Here is a 16493-nt window from a genome sequence, read left to right as displayed (position 1 = left end):
ACATGGAAGCATGCTGATCTGTAGTGTTGGCTTTCTCCAAAAACTATACTCTCTACCCCATTATAGATGAGGTGGCGTCTCTCACAAGCCTCGGTCGTGGAGCCCATGAGATGAGAGAGTCATCTCACGTAGATAAATTTTGGTAGGATCTTTTGGTACGTTTACCTCTGTTCCTTTTAGCCAATCAAGATACTCTCACTTGCCACAATCTCCAGTGTAGCTTATATAATGTCCTTCGCCAAAGAAAAGCGTGATAAAATCTTAAGTAATAACAAATTGCAACGTTTTGCATGCATTCACTGGTCTGAATCCATCGAGCGAAAAGGCTTAGGCCTGCATCGAACGGTGACATCATGATGCATTCTAGTTTTCCTGTGAGGAGACACCATGATCGATCCATTCTAAAAGCAGCACTAGTCCCTCACCAAACCTTCCTTTCTAGCCTTAAAGTCTGAGAGTTGGTGTATCCGGATTGATTATATTAACATGGAGGGCGGTGCTGAACTCACTTTCCAAGTGTGCATTGCATCATATGGGGTATCCATGTACAGTCTATCCCAGCAGGGTGGCCCTGGGAAAAGGAAGAAGGATGAAGGTTTTCATGGGGAAGACGAAGCACAGGCATCCCTCAGCGACCAAGAAGAGCAGGCACTCGCAGCGGTGCGGGTCCGGCTTGTGCTGCAGCTCCTGCCGGCTCAGCGTCTCCTCTTCCTCCTCCGAGGGCGTCAACACCTCCGACGACTCCGAGCAACTCCACTCCTTGTCCAACCTCGCGCATGGCATGGTGCAGGCGAGACTGCAGCAGATGATCAACCAGTGGGAGCCTCCTCGCAGAAGAAGGCATATGGTTGGCGAAAGAAGTAGCGGTGGCTGCGTCGTCTTGATAGCCATGGATAAGAGGTCTTATGACCCCAAGGGAGATTTCAAGATGTCCATACAGGAGGTCATCAAGTCCAAGAGGATGGAGGAGCCAAGAGAGCTGCGGAGCCTCTTGAACTGCTACATGTCAGTGAACTCCCCAGAGCATCGCCAGGTTATTCTTGAAGCCTTCCACGAGGTGTGCTGCACACTCTTTCACTGTAGTAGGGAGTACTAGAGCACGAGTAACTGTAAAGAATCTTGTAGCTATCGTTCAATTTAATCCTTTTCAAGTAGCTGTAATGCGTGTCGAAGACCGCCGATAGTAGCGGCATCCGTTTCTTTTCTCGGCATCATCATCACCATGGTAGTAGCTTCGTCTATGTGAGAATTACTGATGTGGGTTCGAACGAGCCAAGCACATGTAGACCGGATCAATTCCTGTGTCTCTCAACCAAAAGACCCGGCCGGCCTGTACGTGACGAGGAAGTCGCTGCATGCCCGCGTGTTTCCCGGCCATGTCCGAAGCAGAACACCGTTTCCTCAGCTTGTCAACGCCACGACACTCGGAGCAACCGGTGCTGGGCCCCTCGAGGTGCCGTCCCCAATTGGGTTGGCTATGATCCGATGTCGATCCAATCAATAAGAATTGGACGGACGGGATCGTGTGAATCGAGATGCCTTTACCGCCTTATTTAACGGCTTTATAACTACCTTGCCAAGATTAGCCGGTGCGTCCCGCCATCCTCGCCCCGCATTATTCGGATTATTAATTTTGATTCGGAAATTATTCCAGCAACATCGCATTTTGCCTATATATTGAGAAGACGGGAGACGGAGTTGTCTCCGTGTCGGCTGCAAGAGAGGGAGGGGCGAAACCACGCGAGGGCAAACTACACATTTCTTGACCATCCGATTCGGTCGCTTTGGGGTTTTCTTTCCAGCACAGCATAAAAAAAGGTGAGAGGAGAGGAGAAGAGAGGATCGCAAAGAAGGGGAATCGATGGGCTACGATTCGATGGCCAACGTTGGTGCGGTTCCGTCGATGGTCTCCGGCAAGAAGAGGAGGGTGCGCGAGCGATCCTCTTTTTATGCAAATCGAATGATTGGTATTAATTAGTCGTTGGCACTAATGGACTGGAATCGTTTTTTGTTTTTAGGGGAATCGATCGGCGAAGCTTAAGCAATGCAAACTCGACGCCCGTCGTGAGCAATGGCTCTCCCAAGGTCCATTCTTATCTTTCTTTTTTCGCTCTGCTCTTCTGTGTTTATATTCATTCTTGGGGAACTGATTAAAGATGTGATTTTTACGTGTGATTTTTCTTTCTACCATAAAAAAAGGCTTGATTTTTTTTTTTTTTAGTTAATGGTGGTAAGGATGATTGCAAGGTCACAAGATTGGCCACGTCTATACATCTGCTCCATCCACTCCGGGCTCCGACGGGCAAGATCGACTCGAAGACGAAGGCAGGTGAAGATGAACGAGATGATATGCCCTTGCATGAACGCAACGGGTTGGACTCCCCAACCCACAACCCTGTGATGGGGAATCATCATAAAAGAAATAACTCTCCTAGCAATAGTGTAAGCAGCAGAAGCAGCAGCGTGAATTCCACGTCGAGAAGCTTTACTGATGGCGAAAGGGAAGAGCATCCTGAAGGAGGAGGGGAACGAAACGGTGTCCTTGATGATTGGGAAGCAGTCGCCGATGCCTTGTCTGAAGACGTTGGGAGGGACGACCGTCATCATTGTCATCATCCTGATCCAGTAGTTACCTACATCGTGCCAGCTGCCTCGTCTGGCATCCTAGGTGAGGCCCCTCTTGGAGGGAGCACCATGAAGCTGAAGCCTGTCCGGAGCACACAAAGAGCTTGGAGGCCAGACGACACATCTCGTCCTCAGAGCCTGCCTAGTATCTCTAAAAAGTGCATCTTCCCATGGAATGCAGAACGAGACCATTTGGTTTCCCGGCAAAGTAGCATCCTTTCCTTGCCGTCCCGCTGTCCTATCTGCTACGAGGACCTGGATCTGACAGACTCGAGCTTCCTTCCCTGTTCCTGCGGATTCCGACTTTGCCTCTTCTGCCACAAGAAGATCTTGGAAGCAGATGGCCGTTGCCCCGGATGCAGGAAGCAGTATGACTATATGTCGAGTGGTGGAGTCGAATATGGCAGGAACACAACGTCTATAATTCCGGTTGTCCCGTTTGTGTAGTATGAGTTCAAAACATAGAATAGGCAGGGCGAATTTTAAGTTCTACCTTTCTATCGAAATGATTGGTGTCAGATTATTACAGAAAGTTTATAGCTTGCCGAAAGAAATAATTGTGAATACATATAAGGATTTTTAGTGTGGTGTTTGGAATATTGAGTCTGTCTATGAATTCTATTTATAAAGGGCAAGTGTTGCATGTCTCGTTGTTGTGGATCTTTGTTGCTCGTTTATACTTTTGGATGTGGCTCAAATTTACTTTTGTTGTTTATACTTTTCTTGGTTTCATCTTGTATGTTCAATTCACTGTATCAAACACGTTTTGAGTTCTAGTTCTTGTCGAGAAATTGTTTACCGGAAATGCGAGCTTCAGATTGTGATAAACCTTGTATGGGAATTACGCTAAGTTGTAATTTATGTAGTTTTTGTATCATTGATGTAAGTCTTTCCTATCTTTACACTTTTGTTTGATCTTGTTTTCAAAAGTCTACTGTTTCTTACGTTCTTATTTTGATTGGTTATCGTCAAGTAAGTATTCAGGTTATGCTAACTGAAGCATATGTGCCTCAACACATTGTGTAATGCTATTTTCTTGGTCATATATGCTGTGCCACTTTAACGTTTTGTCATTGTCAGGCAATCTTCACATGAAAATTATTTGTGTAACTTGTGCATCCATTAGTAATTTGTTTTACAGTTGCAGAGATTATGCCACAGGTAGTCAAGTATCTGAGGTTAGAAGGCAACTCATCTTCAACAATAGTAATTCTATCATCAATCATGCAGTCATCTCCGATAAATTACCAGCAACATGATTGCGTTAATTCGCAGTTTTAAATCCTGTTGGTATAATCTAACACCCACAGTCAGTCCGACAAGATCCATGGTTATAGTGCTAGTTTCAACAGTCCCAAAACAAAGAAACTACAAAAACCTTATCAAACTAATGTCTACAAACATTTGAGAATAAGAAAGTTGATTGAAACGAGCTAATTCATTCATTCATGAAGTTTGTTGATTCCTCACCCAGTTGTGGCACTATATAACTGTATGGCAAACTTACATTGGAAGCCAAAATAATTCATCTGTTGAAGCAAGCCACCGCTAGGCATCTATCATATACATCGATAACTGTTTCTAGTCTTCCTACAATATAAATTGATATAAAACCAAGGGATTTAACACCACAATCAACTTGTTTTTCCATCCAAAGCTGCAATAAGTTCAACTTGAGCCTTCTCCAGTGCATTCGATAGGTTCTCGGGCTTCCTTCCGCCTGCTTGAGCAAAATTGGGCTTGCCGCCACCACCTCCGCCACACAGCTTCGCTATACCTCCGATGAATTTCCCTGCCTGGATCCCCATTTTGACAACTGAGGGAGTAAATGCAGCAACTAAACTTACTTTCCCATCCCCTGGGCATGAACCCAAAACGACTGCTGCAGGATCTTGCAAAGAATCAACAAGATACTCAGCAGCATTCCTTAGGGAATCAGCATCTGTGTCGTCCATAGATTCAACCACCACTCTGTAAGACAATGTTTTGTGCAGTTTATCAGATCAAGCACAAATATATGGAAAAATGATGAATGTTAGTAAGTACCTAATGTTGGTGGTTCCCACAATAAATGCTTTGTTCACAAGAGCTGTTGCTTTTAGTATCGCCACTCTAGTGCGTAGTGCGGAAACTTCATTCCTTGCTATTCTTAGCTCCTCCAGTATGTTCTCCACTCGCCCAGTTACATCCTCTGCTTTTACCTTATGAAAGTGACATCATGTCAGCATGTCATAGATGAACCAAAGAACAAAATCTTCTACTAAATTATGAAAGCCATAAGAAACTGTAGAAACCAACATGGAAGGCACCTTGTAGATGATGAAAAACCTATACCCAATAAGCTCTTAACTAAAAAGATCAATGTGATAGTTGCTACATTGTAGATGCTGCTGCTTCTTATTTCAACTATTCGGTGTTACAATATTAAGAACAGATAATGGTTAGAGAACAAGCCTTTTTGGTACTGGACCATATAGCTTGGTACGTCTATATTTAGTTTTTAATTATTTTTTCAGTGATACCTAATGATATGAGTTGGTATATTGCATGGCATCCCACTATAATATTGGTCTGGAAAGGGCCAAAACCAGTAAAAAACCAAAATTTGAAAGCTTGATGTAAAATAAATCCATAACATGATCCTTCCCATTGCAGCTTTTCTCGACAAAATTGGTTTACCATTGTGAAACTTATGGAATTCTCACGGAAGACCTAGATTCTTGAGGACAATTATCATCACCAGATACTAACTTCTGAAAATTAGCACTGGGTTCCACTAAAGGAAAATCCAGGGAAGAATCTTCTTTAACAAATCATGATGTCAGTTGCTGGTGGAACTCAAGATGACATGCGATGCAACAGGAAAGTTTTGGGATTCCCAAGACATGGAGATAATTCAATTCATGATAAATGAAGCCTATAAAGGATATGACATATCTTGTGAATCATCCTTTTCCAGAATGATTATAACAGAAAATTTTCAGATAGTCCAAATAAAATAGAAAAATTAAGCAAAAACTAGTTAGCACATGAAAAAAAATGGGGAGGACTGCATACTTTGAGTACTGAGCATAAATGTCTCATGCTGTTGTCTCTAGCGGTGACATATTCAATGAAAGCTTCACCCGCAACAGCTTCAATACGCCTGATTCCAGATGCAATACCCTGTTCAGAGATTATTTTGAAACCACGAATCTCTGAAGTATTGCTGACATGTGTCCCACCACAGAGCTCCATCGACACGCCAGGCACCTCAACAACTCTGACCTGTGAAATACCAATGACAAGATAAGAGATCTTTACAGACATAAATACAGGGAAATTACAACTAGCAAAGCATTTTAAATAGAAGAAAAATCACTGGCGACAGTCAATCATAGGAAAATGAATTAAATCTTGCTTTATACCCAACAAAGATTTTCCACAGTGAAATATAAGGAAAAGCAGACTAGCAATCATAACTGAAGCAACAAAATCAATAATATATTAAGCCCAAGAAGAAAAATAAGAAATAGAGAAAACATCTGCCCGAACATAACTTGGCCAAAGACCATGACACAGACAACGATATGGCTGAACACACACACACCACAAAGACTGAAAAGGGAAAATTGTTGATATATATCCTTTGTTGCCAATTAGTAGAACTTGTACAATTACTATATATTGGCAATAGATTTAGGAGTTTATCTATCAAAATATTGCAATGTATTAATAAGATAATTCATGGAAGCAACTTAAATGAATGCTTTCAATTTTTTTATAGCATTTATTGCTTTGACGCGTACAAACAGTGACAAAATTGAAATTCTAGATGTTTCAAACTTCTGAAGAATCAAACCTGCTCTCCATATTTTTCCCCAAACATGGCAATTGCACCTGCTTTCTTGGCATCTAACAAAGGCATCACTTTTGTTTGAAGTAGTGTTGAATCGCCGATCCACTGATTTATTAGTTCTTCAATTTTCATTAACTCATGTTCAAAGAGTGGTCTGTGGAAGTTGAAGTCAAATCGAAGTCGATCAAAAGCTACCAATGAACCTGCTTGTGATGTTTCCTGACCAATAACATTCTTAAGAGCAGCTTGCAATAGATGAGTTGCAGTATGGTGGACCTGGAAAATTGGATGCAGATATAAGATTTACAATCTATTATTGTTAAAGTAACAGAAAATATAAGTAGACATCAATATAAAATTTGATGTAAACATGGCAGTTTTGCTGCTCCATTAGGATGTCCAAACCCATCAATCGGTGAATTAGAATGTTTATGAAGTTTGATGAAGAAAAATATTTTGATAGGGACCAAAGAACCATTTGAGGGGTCAGGAACTGATCTTGCCAGTAAGAAAATTCACTACACCAATTTATGGTAACTTCAAACAGAGAAAACTAGATATGCCAAAAAAGTTTATAAAAAGCAGAATTCTTACTTTAGCCCTCTGCCTTAGTCTTGGATCAACTATAGCATTCACTTCTAAGCCAACCTCTATTTTACCCTCTTTGATTGTGCCCTTATGAACAAAGATATTTCCAAGTGATTTGTGGACATCTTTGACCACCACGACTGTATCTTTGCTATCTTCAACTCCTTTACAGCGCAGAAAGCCATTATCTCCAATTTGACCACCTGATTCTGCATAAAATGGTGTCCTGTCCAACATGATTTCTACATCACTACCTTCAGCAACTTCAGTTACAGGTTCACCATTTTTTAAAAGGCCCTTTATGATAGCATTAGCAGAAAGCATGTCATATCCTAAAAATTCAGTATCAGGAACACTCTCAGCAAGCTCTACTTCATTCCCAACTGAGAGTTTCACTGTACTATGAGCAGCTTGAGATTGTCGCCGTTGGTTTTCCATTTCAATGTGAAAACCATTCATATCTAGACTAACTCCACGTTCTTCAGCAACTTCAGCCGTTATCTCCACTGGGAATCCATACGTGTCATACAAAAGAAACACATCTTTTCCAGCCAGACAAGGTCTGTCACCATTTGTGTTAGCATTTAATAAAGCACTAGCAAGAAACTGATCCAATAGCTTTTCTCCTCTCTCCAGAGTCTGCACAAAGCGCAGCTCTTCCCTCTTAAGCTCTTCAAGAATATGAGGCATCCTTCCTGTGACATCTGGGTCAATTTGGTTACTAAGTTCTATCACCGTCTTGGCAAGTCCTGGCAAAAAAGCTCCATCTGGATTCCCCTCACCAGCACCCTTTATACCCAGCAATCTACCTATTCTAACAACTCTCCTTATAAGCCTCCGGACAACATAACCTCTCCCAATATTTGATGGTAGAACTGCATCTGAAATAAGATAAACAACTGCACGCATATGATCACCAACAATCTGGAATGAAAATAAAAGATGTAAAGATGGATTATAGATACCAAAAATGTGAAGGAATTATAAAATAGCAAACAAGTGAATACTTTAAGGTTGGTCTTTGTAGCATCATCTGCTTTAGCGTATGAAATCATTGCCAAATTTGCTGCCTTCTGTATGATTGGGAAAATGAGATCTGTTTCATAGTTGTTTGGAACCTGCAAAGTCTTAACTGAATTATGCAGTAATAAAAAATAGAATAAGTATTTTTTAATAAAAATTCAATAGCACATGAGAAAAATTACTGGTTATTATTTCATGAGTAATAAACTTAAATTAGTGAGAAAAAAATCTTTTAGGCATTAAAGTTCTTGCTTAGTCTGTAACAGTAAGATGATGACAAAAAAAAAAATCAGTGTCATTATATGCCTATTTATGATTCTTGCAAGGAAGTTGAACTTGAGTTTACTTCTGGGTTATATAGTAAAGTGCTGAAAGTACTGTACTTGCATACGACAGTTAGTGCCAGGCATGTAAGCAGAGAGGCACTGATAGAGCCAAGAGTCATCTCGTTTATGGACCTGCAGCCTGCCTACTCGCTAGCATATTGCAGACCATGTGTCATACATAATGGCACTTCAATGCATGATCTTCTCATAATGTTCCATGAATCAGCAAGTCAATTGGAAATATCCTTAGAATTTCCTGATTGCACATTAAAACACACCAATCTTCTTGTATTTTGTCCTTTCTTCCTACATAATTATATTATTTTCATTAGTTTCTTATTTTTTGACCTATACAAACACTGTCCAAATAATTGATCCACTGCTTCGATGATAGACAGCAAACTCACAAGAGAGTTTATGTTATTCCTTCCACAGGCTGAAAAGTTACACTGTTCTCAGGCAAGCATTCTGGCCATAGAGAAGAACCCTTTATCATTATGACATTTTTCAGGAAAACTAATGCGGTGTGACATTACCTGCTGAAGAATTCGAGCCATACGCTCAAGTCCCATGCCCGTGTCTATGTTCTTTTGCTTTAAGGGCTCAAGGGAACCATCATCCTTCTTGTTGTATTGCATAAATACTAGATTGTAGAACTCAATAAATCTGCTATCATCACCCAGATCCTGGAAATAATTATATATAAATGACACCAATATTTTGGAGAGTAAGAAAACAAATCTGGAAAATAAATCAGCAAATTCTTGAATGTCAATTTTGAAAATACATACAGCACTTTCAGAACCCCTATCAGGATGAAAATCAAAGTAAATCTCAGAGCAAGGGCCACAAGGTCCTGTGATACCACTGGTCCAAAAGTTGTCATCCTCACCCAGTCTCTTGATGTGTTCCTTAGGTACACCAACCTAGAAAATAAAATAACAAATAAATGGTTAAAAAATAGTTATTCTATTAATAATTTACTAAAATTATGTCTAATATGAGTAATGATGTATATGATACGACTAGAAACTTAGTAAATGGCATCAACTACAGACTTATTAATACCAGTTTACAGACTATAAAACAAAGAGACCTTCGAATGATTGGTGCTGAAGTTCAGAATCCTTAAAAAAAATGCTAGAATACAATATAAAACAGTGTGGATAAAATTAGAAAAATACATATATTGAAGGTATAAAAAAAATCATAATTTAAAATTAAAGTAATTTACTTTATTTCTTACCTCTATCTCTGTAACAAAAAATCCAGTAAAGCTAGGAGAACATAGAATCTATCCATCAAATAAGTGGTTTTCATGATAATTTCTCTTTTTCAATTGTTTACATTTCCGTTTCATACCATTGTGAATCCACATCAAAGATAAGTTATATCTCATGTTAAAATCACATCTTTTTCATTAAAAAAATTAGTCTAATGTAAACACAAGGTCTAGAAGGACTTCTATGCAAAGAAAAGCACAGAATGCACCAAATAGGAGCATATGACTGACTAGCAGACATATGGGTTGTATCCATTATTTCTACTTTTTCTTTGGCAAGCTTTCCATTAATGTAATCCTATTCATATGGCTACGCCATAGGCATTATCTAAAGCCTATCTGACCTTTAAACTTAGCCCTTAACAAATCAATTCAGAATACCTGCAGACATGCCTTATAACTCATTTCCCCTCATGAAATCAAATTTTGCAAGAGATACTATATTTTTAACCATACTTCTTTTCAGAATCAGCAAATAAACATTTAAAATCAAGGATATAGACAATTAATAATTGTCTAAGTCACCAGTGTCCCATTCACTTATTGCTATGAAATATTTATGATGATTCATGCTGTTGTATTTGACTAAAATTTCAGCAAATTGATCTGTTCAGATGACAGCTCTAATTCAATATATGAACATGACATTAAATCCAAGATATATGTTAATCACCACAAAGCAAAAAAGGGTTTTTACATTTTCAAGTGTATGTTAGTATGTTATGTCTTGTGATTAGTTAAAAAAGAAAGAAAATCAGAGCTTATCTGGTGCCAAAGTGCCATACCATCAAGAAACAAAACTGACCACTGACATAGAATTAGTACATCAAGTATCTTACTTCATCATGCCATATAGAGAAAGCTTCATCATCATCCTTGAAAACACTAATCCACAATCTTTCAGGAGGCAATTTATACCTATAAGAAACAATATAAAAAGAGTGAAAACTGACAACTAAGAAAAGTTCTATATAGATGCTTACTGAAGCTCTTTGAACTTATTTAACTGAAATATCAAAAAAGCTAGATAACCTGTAACAGCCACATTTGGTAAAGAGACATAAAATACTAACCTCAAGCTATTAAGTACATAAGCTTTCACTAGATATGACTACATAGAGGCCTATTTTTCCATTGACCTTTGTGCAATGTGCACAAAGTTTCTGTAATTATTAAAACAACAATTATAGATTGTACCCAAGCGTACATCTCATGTGAAAGTGAAACAACAATTATAGTTTCCATTGACCTTCTAACTCATGAGACGTAGAATAGGCAAATGTGAAAGATGTGATAACAGAATTACATTTTAATAGCAAATCTAAAATTTCTTCGATGTAACCGTTTGGTTTATTCGAAGAAAATAGTTAACTATGAAGAACAAAGACTTTAAAAATTAAAATGCTTGCCATGTCTGATATTTGTCAGATAGTTTCCAACATGTACTGGATACTCCAAAACACAATATGATATGTAGCTCATCTAGATATGTCAACATATGGTTATTTGTTAAACACTAATATAAACTATATAATGTTTTAAAATGTATTAAACACTAATTAAAATAAAATATAAGTTTGATTTGGCAAGCTAACTTTTATTTATTATATTTAAATCTTTAGCACGTTCAAAATGTTAGAAGAGTAAAAGTGAGGATTAATGTAATGTCTCTAGCTAGTGGAGTAGATAGGTTCAATATAACAGCTCCAATTTACCAATATAGAGTTCATGGCCCTTTGGGAAAGAAAATTATGCATACTCCTTGGTTGTAAGTTCCCATGCCCATACGATTGCTTCCTTCTTGAAATAATCACCAAAGCTGAAGTTTCCAAGCATCTCAAAGAAAGTATGATGTCGAGTTGTTTTACCCACATTTTCAACATCATTTGTTCTTATGCACCGTTGAGATGTCGTAGCACATGGCACACTTCGGGGTTCCTACATGATAAAATTAGCATTTTCTTCAGGAAATAAGAAGAGAAAACAATATACAATCTCATAGAAGAAAAAAAAACTAGAAATATATAGAAGAAATAAGCATATACAATAATATATAAAATAAAAAATCTAGAAACATATAGGGAAAAACCATATACAATCAAATAACAAATATTAAGAAACAGTTTATCATGTATTCATCTGGGTCATTCTAGCACTTAGCTATCATATAAAACAAAAGGATCCCATTAAAACTAAATCTCTCTAGGATACCATTAGACAAATGGATTTCCATGTATCTTTCTACTAAGTCTTGTTGGTTGAAGTATTGAAATATTTTACAGCTTTACCCAAACAACTGAAACTCCACAACTCTGAACTATGGCGTCAAAGTAAAAGTCCAAATTATTTGGTGTCAGGGAAATAAGACCATTTCTGACAAGGCTCCAACTCCTTTTTACAGAGATGTTGCTTTTATCTAAGTTCTTTTAGTCTCCAGTTCCCCCATCTGATACCCCCAACATGCACCACATATATGTTGTTTGTTATATGTTCCAACTCCTATTGATCGTAATAAAATTTTTGCATCATATCCTCAACTGAACATGCAAACCTTGTGCGAAGTCATCATTTTATTCAATCTTTTTCAGCAGCAAAAGTTGTCCCTCTCAATATCTGTGGCACCACTAACACTAATCTTCAAAGTAAATGCATATCCTAAGTGCCAACAATCAGCATGCCTATTCTGTTAATATCCTATGATATTTGTCTTCTAATATATGGGTTACTTGGCTATCAAGAGACAAAGTGAGCACAATTTTGCTGCTCGAAATGTCCTATTTAATCTTCAGATACTAAATTTGTCCAAGTAATGCAAGCTCATATTTCTAGTATTTCTTGAATATATAGATGTATTCTACCTTCTTTTCTTTCTTTCATAGTCAGTTCAACTCCATAACTAACATTTACAGGTTTATTCGTACTTTAATCATGGATTAAGTATTAGTCATACATAAACCTCATTCTTTATACATTTCATTAAATCATTCATAATTACTGCAAATTGATGATGCCCCAGTGCAACCTCGGTGCAATCCTCCATGTTAGAACTTTAGAAATCTCTTTTTTATATATGCTGCATAATGAATGACATTAATCATCTCACCATATTAACCATCTTACTACATAGCCATTGATGATATCGAGAAACACAAATTACTGGAAAATTATCTTATGGTTTTCAAACTATGTGCAAATTTTTGGACTTCTTTCTAACCTTTTTTCAACCAATATGCAGGTAAGTAAAAGAAAACAAATGGCATGACCCACTGCACAATGTTACCATCAATACAGACTCTAGAGAGGGTCAATATATAAAGCCATAACCTTCCAAAATTGTACTTTACCAGTCCATATGTTACTTTCTTCAACTGGAGTATATATTACATACAATATGACAAGATGTAATTTACAGTATTTGAATGTGTTTAATTATTGTCAGAACCATGCTCAAGTGAAAAGCCTACTAAACTATATCACTTATTTATAAGCCTGATTCAAGCACAATGCTGAAATAATAGTTAAAGCAGCTTAGCATTCTTTTCCTAACAAAGAAAATATTATTTTTTCCACAACCTAATAAAAAGGAACTCTTTTAAGTAGTTGTACCTTGCCAAGAAATATAGGCTTAAACTGCAGCATGCCAGCAATAGTAAGCAAAACTGTAGGGTCATCTGGTACAAGAGATGCACTTGGGAGTATCTTGTGACCTCTTGAAGCATAAAAATTAAGGAAACGAGTACGTATTTCATCCCCACTAATAGGGTAGTCCTTATGCATATCTTCTGTGATGTCTTGAGTCATAGGTTGGACTGAAGCTGAATCGATATGTGAATAAAAAAGAAACATATATATCATCGGAGGCCAGAGATCAGAATTCACATCTCTAACAATGAGAGATGGCTTTAAACAAAACACCAAACAATAGAGAAAACCTGATGTGCTTCTTGTTGAAAACTTTACTTTCTTTGGCGATGTCAGCTTGTAAAGATAGGTTGAAGATCCTTCAACATGAGTTTGCCTAGCATTGCTGACACATATCATGCCGTTGCAACCTAAAACCAAATACAATATTGTAATGATTTATGCACATTTACTAGAACTGAATAGAAAGGTGAACAGAATGTAAAAGTACTCTTGGGGTAAACTATAGTTGTTATATATAGAGAGATATAAAATAATTCTAGATTTCAAAATATCATTTAAGGTACTCTCTTTTTTAGTAAATTATACCTTAAAAGTCTAGAAGACTCTTTGTTTATAGGTTCATACCCTTCCTAGATGTATCCATAACTCCTATTAAGATTTAGAGTTCCCTAATCGACCCCATTTGGGTATGGTAAATGAAGATACAGACAGAGACCCCGTCAACAGCTAGCCACGCTTGCTTGGTGACCAAGCTAGTTAGCCAGCCCTATCAAACTACCAAGTACAAACATGATAGCAATGGGACTCCCCCTCTATGTCTTCATCTTCTCCTAAGTCAATTTAGAGTAACTTAGTAATAGACCCTCTATGTGAGGAAGGAAATGTTAGACTACATGACCCCATGTCCTAATCCGAGCCTTCGGTTGATACCCAAGGCTTCCCTTTGGTCACACTAGTAAAGGCTCGAGCCTCATAGATAAGAAAGAAGTCTTTAATTTAACTAAACTTGCATCATATAACTTAGCAAAGATCTTCAACAAATTGATATCAGCAATGAAATCAACAAGGTATCATACAACATGATATGTTAGAAACAATCTACCCCATGATCATATAACAAGAGGGGAGGATAACACAAGCAGAATGAGAAGAGAGGACCCCCACCCTAGCACCACAGCAGTGGCCAACATAAGTGGAAAAGGAGGAGAGTTAGAAGGCAAGAGACACCTTGTTTTGAAACCAAAGGATACACTGTAAGTCAACTGTAGAATGTAAGAATGTGAAATCAGAACTTTTTTTTATCTCTTTTTCCCTTCCAATAAAGGAAAAAATACCTCTCAATTGGTTGATTCTTTTGGTTTTCTTAAAGAACAGAATCTTTTTTTCCCTTCTTAGAAATATATATATATTTTTTTCCAAAGACAAAAACTTATATTAAGAAATAATCCTAATACAACCAGTGCTCATAACATCAGCACTCAAAAAAGAGGATAAAGGATCAGGGCATTGATCCGACCATGAAAAACAGATTTGGTTGAGAAAGCCTTCTGTTAGAAATAAATCTTAATAGATGCTTGCATCAACCTTGAACTTACAATTCATAATAAATCTAAAACTCATCAAACAAGGTCACTGTAGAGGTAAGCCTTCTAGGCTCTGAGCATTTTTAAAAACTTCAAAAAGTATGCATCTTAGTGAAGCCTATGAGCCTCCATTTTTGAGTCTCGGATGTGCCTTTAATTATGTTGCACCGTGGTGCCAAGAAAACCTTGTTTCTCATGCAAACTATGCTAACTTAATCCATCATTCTTTGCAAACTCGTAAGATAACACTGTAGTTGAAAAAAAATCCAGTTACCTGAGCTACAATGTGTATTACAAATATGTCTGAATAGTAACTAATTTGCCCTTTGCAAAAAATGATATATAATATTCATGTGGATAAAAAAAGATTCATGTGGATACTAAATTGCCCTTTGCAAAAAGAGGAAAAATCTACAGAGTTAATGATAGCATTGAGAAACAACAAAAACAATTTTTTCCATTAGAGCAAGCTTATAGTAATGTCTGTCAGGCCAAAATTTTGACATTAAGTTACACATACGCTTCCTATCGGGTTGCAACTTCACCACATATATTACAGACCACCAAAACTGGTTCACGACCAATTGAACCTTTTTTCCGTATCACTGTTGCCACCTTTCTTGGAGCCTAAATAGACAGACAATAATACTGTCTCTAAATGAGAAAAGCATATGAAATCGAACTGCTCCTATTCCTACATACTGCAGCGCCTCGTTCTTCCCACTCCCAATCTCAAAGAAAACTTAAGCCAAAACAAGGACTGCTACCAAATATTGCCACGCCTCAATTGTTAATCAGAACTTCATTAGCCACAAAATGCATGACCTTTCGAGGAGAAAACAGTTAGCAGGAAGCTTTGATTCTCGAGGAGAGAGACGCAAGGTGTTACCGCGAAAGGGGCGGAGGCCATGGCCAAAGGTCGCCAGGGAGAGGCGACGGCGCGGCCGGGAAGCGGCGGAGACAAGACGGAGGGCTATCGGAGACTCCACCAGCTGCAGTCCCCCCATCGGACCTCTGGTGTGTGTGCCTGTCGTTCCTCGCGACCCTGCGTTCGGTTGCGTATTTTATCTTCTCGTGTGCTTATCCGCGTCGAATTGTAAGGGTGTGAACGAAAGTGTGATTCTAACCGTTGGATAGAATGTTGTATGCTGTGTCGTTGGACTTTCCGCACGATCAATCGTAGTGCTGAATTCCGTCCGAGTCAACGCAGTGTCTCTTGCCTCACGACCATCAAATGCCATCGATTTTTTGACAGAAGAGAGTTTAGTAGACTTGAATTGAAGCACAAAACAAATCTTGTTTGCATGAATCATGTCTCTCTGGCATGATCAAGATTGAGAATCAGGTCAAATTTGATGGACAACTCGTGTTGCGAAATTGACAAAATTGACAAGAGTTCTGACTTTTTCGTTGAAGGAATTTTTTTTGAAATAAACCTTAATAATGGTGAGAAAAATCCTAACTTGTGTGTATAAATATAATTTTATAAAGGAATAATTTTTATACTTTGATTCTTAATGGGGAATTCATATGACTTGTTGGACGTTGAAAATCTTTACCACCCAAGTAATTTTTCGAAGATA

The 16493-nt window shown here is 38.0% G+C and overlaps 3 protein-coding genes across 4 annotated transcripts; 2 read left to right on the top strand and 1 right to left on the bottom strand.

Annotated features, from left to right (window-relative positions):
* The first annotated feature begins 531 nt into the window (after positions 1-531).
* Positions 532-3268, top strand: LOC135617085 (uncharacterized). The gene is made up of 4 exons (XM_065116997.1): positions 532-1589; positions 1686-1927; positions 2019-2085; positions 2222-3268. The coding sequence occupies exons 2-4, from the start codon at positions 1862-1864 to the stop codon at positions 3070-3072; spliced, it is 984 nt and encodes a 327-aa protein (XP_064973069.1). The 5' UTR covers positions 532-1589; positions 1686-1861; the 3' UTR covers positions 3073-3268.
* LOC103991839 (probable transcription repressor OFP9) lies at positions 533-1096 on the top strand. Its single transcript, XM_009411381.2, has one exon. It carries the CDS (start codon positions 533-535, stop codon positions 1094-1096), a length of 564 nt encoding a protein of 187 aa, XP_009409656.2.
* A 776-nt stretch (positions 3269-4044) lies between the features above and the next one.
* On the bottom strand, positions 4045-15957 carry LOC103991470 (alanine--tRNA ligase, chloroplastic/mitochondrial). 2 transcript variants are annotated; one of them, XM_009410949.3, is made up of 13 exons: positions 15800-15957; positions 13615-13734; positions 13289-13497; positions 11442-11620; positions 10522-10600; positions 9192-9326; positions 8937-9086; positions 8059-8169; positions 7058-7975; positions 6467-6739; positions 5683-5892; positions 4672-4826; positions 4045-4596 (listed from the first exon to the last, which is right to left on the bottom strand). In XM_009410949.3, the coding sequence occupies exons 1-13, from the start codon at positions 15915-15917 to the stop codon at positions 4260-4262; spliced, it is 2994 nt and encodes a 997-aa protein (XP_009409224.2). In that variant the 5' UTR covers positions 15918-15957; the 3' UTR covers positions 4045-4259. The 2 variants fall into 2 exon arrangements, with proteins under 2 accessions (XP_009409224.2, XP_064973068.1); XM_065116996.1 differs by having other exon boundaries at positions 4429-4567.
* Between the last annotated feature and the right edge of the window lie 536 nt (positions 15958-16493).

The sequence above is a fragment of the Musa acuminata genome, chromosome BXJ2-7 (genome assembly GCF_036884655.1).
Source record: "Musa acuminata AAA Group cultivar baxijiao chromosome BXJ2-7, Cavendish_Baxijiao_AAA, whole genome shotgun sequence".
Lineage (NCBI taxonomy): Eukaryota > Viridiplantae > Streptophyta > Magnoliopsida > Zingiberales > Musaceae > Musa > Musa acuminata.
This window is presented reverse-complemented; position numbering and strand designations above follow the sequence as displayed.